Source organism: Coturnix japonica, chromosome 12 (assembly GCF_054131305.1).
Source record: "Coturnix japonica strain WE chromosome 12, WE-NBRP24, whole genome shotgun sequence".
NCBI lineage: Eukaryota > Metazoa > Chordata > Aves > Galliformes > Phasianidae > Coturnix > Coturnix japonica.
This window is the reverse complement of record NC_140674.1, coordinates 12,814,461-12,818,490: the sequence shown is the minus strand read 5'-3', so window position 1 is coordinate 12,818,490 and position 4,030 is coordinate 12,814,461. Positions and strand designations below refer to the sequence as shown.

The following is a 4,030-nucleotide window of genomic DNA, read 5'->3' as shown; positions in this document are numbered from 1 at the left end:
ATGCTGCAATTTCACCACGTTTCTAAAAGCAGCTATCCTGTCTGTTCAGCAGCAGCTTCCTATTGCTCTCCTGTACCTGCTAACAGTGCAGTTCTGTAGATGTTGAGTGCTGCTGATCATGCTCAACTCCTGCTGTAGCTGCTGGGAGCACAGGACACCCCACAGCCTGCAGGATCACAGCTCCAGCTCTTCCAGGTAATGCAGCCTACCTGTTCACAGGTGAAGCAGATTTGGGGGTTTCCATGGATACACTTTGCTATTTCAATGTCATAGGAATTGCTTTGCATTTCCACTGCACAGCCTTAGAAGTGCTTCAGACTTGAAATGAGGTAATAAAGAAAGCAAAACTGCAACGCAGTGCTCCACTGAACTAATTATTTATCAATAGAAGCCAGAAAGGTGACAAATTTGACACCACTCAGATCTTGTAAATCAACCAGCTGTCTTAACGCTGAGCATTAAATCCCCTGCTTGGTTCAGCTCACTCAGAGCACACATCTGCTGGTGGTGGACCCTCCCTTCTGGCAATAGCCATGGGGTGGCCGCAGCTGCTCAGCTGCACTCGCTCACCCCTCAGCTCAGAGGATGTGCCGGGCATGGCCATGCACTCCTGTATCTGGAGGAAATCCCTGGGCCACAACACAAAGACACATGAAAAGCCAACCTAGACATCTTTGCCCTAAAACAGCCATTGGGACGGGCTCTGAGCTCCACCTCCGTCTCTTCCCTTTGCCAGCAAAGAAGCGAAGTGGCAGAGCACCGCACCGCCGCTCACTCTCGGGAGGACTCCCGGTGAGAGATGCTTGTTTACAGCTCTCCCATATGGTCGCTGCATACCCGGGCATCGGGCTCAGCGACAACGCAGACAGTCAGCCGCCCGTTCCTCGCTATTTATAGCGGCCGGGAGGAGCCTGGGGCTGGGCTGGTTTCCGCCTCCGGGCTCGCTCGGGGCCGCGGCGGCAGCAGGACGAACGCAGGGGTGAGCGGGGAGAGCTCGGGTGGGGAGTGGGCGAGGAGTGGGTGCCTGTAAGCAGGATGCGGCCCTCGAGGTGCCGAGCTCCTACGGGCACAGCTTGGGGTGTTGCAGCCCCGCCGGTGTGCGAGAGCAGCTGCGACAGCCCGATGGAGCCGGTCCGGGGGGGCTGTTTTGGGGAGAGCATCAATGGGATCAGGGCTTGCAAGGGGGACAGCTTGGCCTCCTCACCCCAGCGGGAACTGGGAGGTGGGAGTGAATGCTGGGAGCTGTTGTTGGCCTGCCATGGCTTCACCCTTTGCTCCCATTGCTCAGCAGGACAAGGGTGGATTTTACTCCTTGCCCTCTGCCAGCACACTGATCACAGCCAGGTCCTGCAAACAGCATTCAGTGCAGCAGTGGCCAGCTGTCACCTGCCTGTGCTGCAAGTGCCAGGCATTAATGACCTGACAAGCCAGCCCCCAGTAAACAACCTCTGTGTGCCCCAGAGCTCCCCTGGTGCCTTGATCTGAGCTGCCCAGCCAGAGAAGCATGTCCTGAGCTGGATCTTGCAAGATGGCAGCAATTGGGAGCTTCAGTGCCGCCCACCCTGGAGATCCCCAGCCTGGGGACCTGATTGAGATCTTCCGTCCGGCGTACCAGCACTGGGCCCTCTACCTGGGAGATGGGTACATCATCAACGTGACGCCTGTGGGTAAGGCTGGCGGGGTGGAGTGGGTCCTTTGGGATGGCTGAGAACACTGCTTTGTACTGAGGGCAGGTGGTCAGTCATCCAGGATGGGAGAGAGGAAAGGATGGGAGCTGCAAGCCCTACAGGTGGCACCTCCAGGGCCAGGCAGATGCTCTCTGGGGTCTTGGCCAGGCTGTGTGGGACCTGACTGGCGCACTCTGTGCCTTCCCCAGAAGAGGGACCTCCAGCCACATTTGGCAGCGCCAAGTCAGTGTTCAGCCGAAAGGCCATGGTGAGGATGCAGCTCCTGAAGGAGGTGGTGGGAAACGACACCTACCGCATCAACAACAAGTACGATGGCACCTATGCTCCCCTCCCTGTGGAGGACATCATCCGGCGTGCCGAGTACCTCATCAACCAGGAGGTGTCCTACGACTTGCTGGGCAACAACTGTGAGCACTTTGTCACTCTGCTCCGCTACGGAGAGGGGGTCTCTGAGCAGGTAGGCAACACATGCTGCCCAGGGCCCATCCTTGTGGGGTTGGCATGGAGACACTTAGTGTGAGCCCCAGCAGTGCATGGGGACAGTATGGTCCATGGGCTGGGATCCCAACCATCACAGGCTCACAAAAGACCCTGAACAAGGAGGGTCGCTGGGGCCTGGGGGTACAGCTTTTGTTCAGCCCAAGGGTGAAGGCATGGGATCGCTATTATTCATTCCATTTCCTTGATTATCTCTACGTGCTCTTCATTCATGTGCCTGTGTTTTCTTCCCTCTCTGCAGGCCAACAGAGCCATCAGTGCCATTGGGTTTGTGACAGCAGCTGCAGGTGCCTTCTCCCTGCTGGGACTGCTGAGGAGCCGGAACCGAGAAAGGCAGTACTGAGGGGCTACCGGGCTGGAGCTGCCAGGCAGGAGCTGCTGGTGACACAGGGTGGTTCATGCCCTTACTCCCAGCAGTGCCTCTTACAGAGGGCAGCCCAGTCTGTTTGCTACAGCTGCTGTCATGGCATTGCCAGCAATGTCTGGCAGCGCTCACGAGCGAATTATCCTCGCTCCTCAGGGTTCTGCTGAGGGCACATATGCTGTTTTTACAGACTGCATCCTGTGGGCTTTCTATGAATAACCTTTCCTAACCTGCGTGAAGGAGCATTTTGTTTACTTCTGTTTTTAACCTTTTTTCTTTTTCTCCTTACCAGAAGTAACACAACAGCACTGCTGTTAAGGCCAGTGCAGGACTAGATAGATGATCTGAGAGGTCTTTTCCAACCATAACGATTCTATGGTTCTATGATTATAAAGAAAAGTCCCTGGACACCTCAGGGCAGTCTTTGTGCCTGGAGCTGGGCCCATTGCACTGCACTGACCAACACTTGTGTGATCACAAGTGATGTCTTCCCCCAACCAGCAGGACAGCACAGCCCCCATCCCACACCTGAAGGTCGAGCTGTGCAACAGCTCCATGCATACAGAGCCTCGCCATCTCTGAGCACAAAGCTGGCATGCGGCTTATCCTACGAGAAAGATATTGAGTGGAAGTGTGGTTTATTACTCTTCATGGAGAGTATTAGGCTTGCATGTTTGGAACAGTAATTTTTTTTTTGCAGGTTGCATATAGGAAATGAACTCTAACTGTGCCTTCACTATGTGCAGCTTCATGGACTGTAAGAAGAGATGGGAGCAAGAGCTGTCAGTAAGCAGCTTGCTATTCTTGTCTGCTCTCACCATGTATATAACTGGACCAGAAGCTTTTTTTAAACCACGGTTGTTTCAGTGTTTGAAATAACAAAGCCAAGCCTTCTGGTTGTATTTTGTAGTTAATACCATTAAATAATATTGTTGGTTGTTTCATTTGTTTGGTTTTTAATATGGGAAATGTATTAAAATAAAACTGGGCTCTTAATAACTGAACATGAAAGCCCTGTTCTGTTTTCCTGTAAATGTTGCTGGAGATTTTTTCAAGACTAAGGAGGTATTGAAGGAAGTGGCTGATTGATATGAGAGTGAGAACAAGCCCAGCCTGGCTCCGCTTCCTGAACTATGCAACTGCAGAGCAGTGGTGCACATTAACCTCTGCTTCTTGGCATGACTTGGATAAAGAAAGCAGCTCTATGCAGCTTTCCACCCATTGTGCCCTTAAAGCAACAGTGCCACGTGGCACCAAAGAAAGCACTAAATTTGGGTAAGGAGGCAGCTATTCATTCCCTGGGTGCATCCAGCCTGGCTCCAGCCTGCTGCAATGCCTGAGCTGAAATCTTTTCTGTGCTCAGCACATTGTGTCTGCAAAAACTGGCAAGGGAGGGTGAAATAAGGACAGCCTGTGCACCCTCCCACATTTGCAATTCACTCCAGACTGGAAGAAAACCAGAATTGCTTTGTAAGTGGAA

The 4,030-nt window shown here is 53.1% G+C and overlaps 1 protein-coding gene across 2 annotated transcripts; it reads left to right on the top strand.

The window, feature by feature from the left end:
- The first annotated feature begins 517 nt into the window (after positions 1 to 517).
- PLAAT1 (phospholipase A and acyltransferase 1) lies at positions 518 to 3,554 on the top strand. Of its 2 annotated transcripts, none has more exons than XM_015871751.3 (4): positions 518 to 792; positions 1,462 to 1,667; positions 1,877 to 2,145; positions 2,428 to 3,554. In XM_015871751.3, the coding sequence occupies exons 2-4, from the start codon at positions 1,529 to 1,531 to the stop codon at positions 2,527 to 2,529; spliced, it is 510 nt and encodes a 169-aa protein (XP_015727237.1). In that variant the 5' UTR covers positions 518 to 792; positions 1,462 to 1,528; the 3' UTR covers positions 2,530 to 3,554. The 2 variants fall into 2 exon arrangements, with proteins under 2 accessions (XP_015727237.1, XP_015727235.1); XM_015871749.3 differs by lacking the exon at positions 518 to 792 and adding an exon at positions 938 to 979.
- Positions 3,555 to 4,030: the final 476 nt, after the last annotated feature.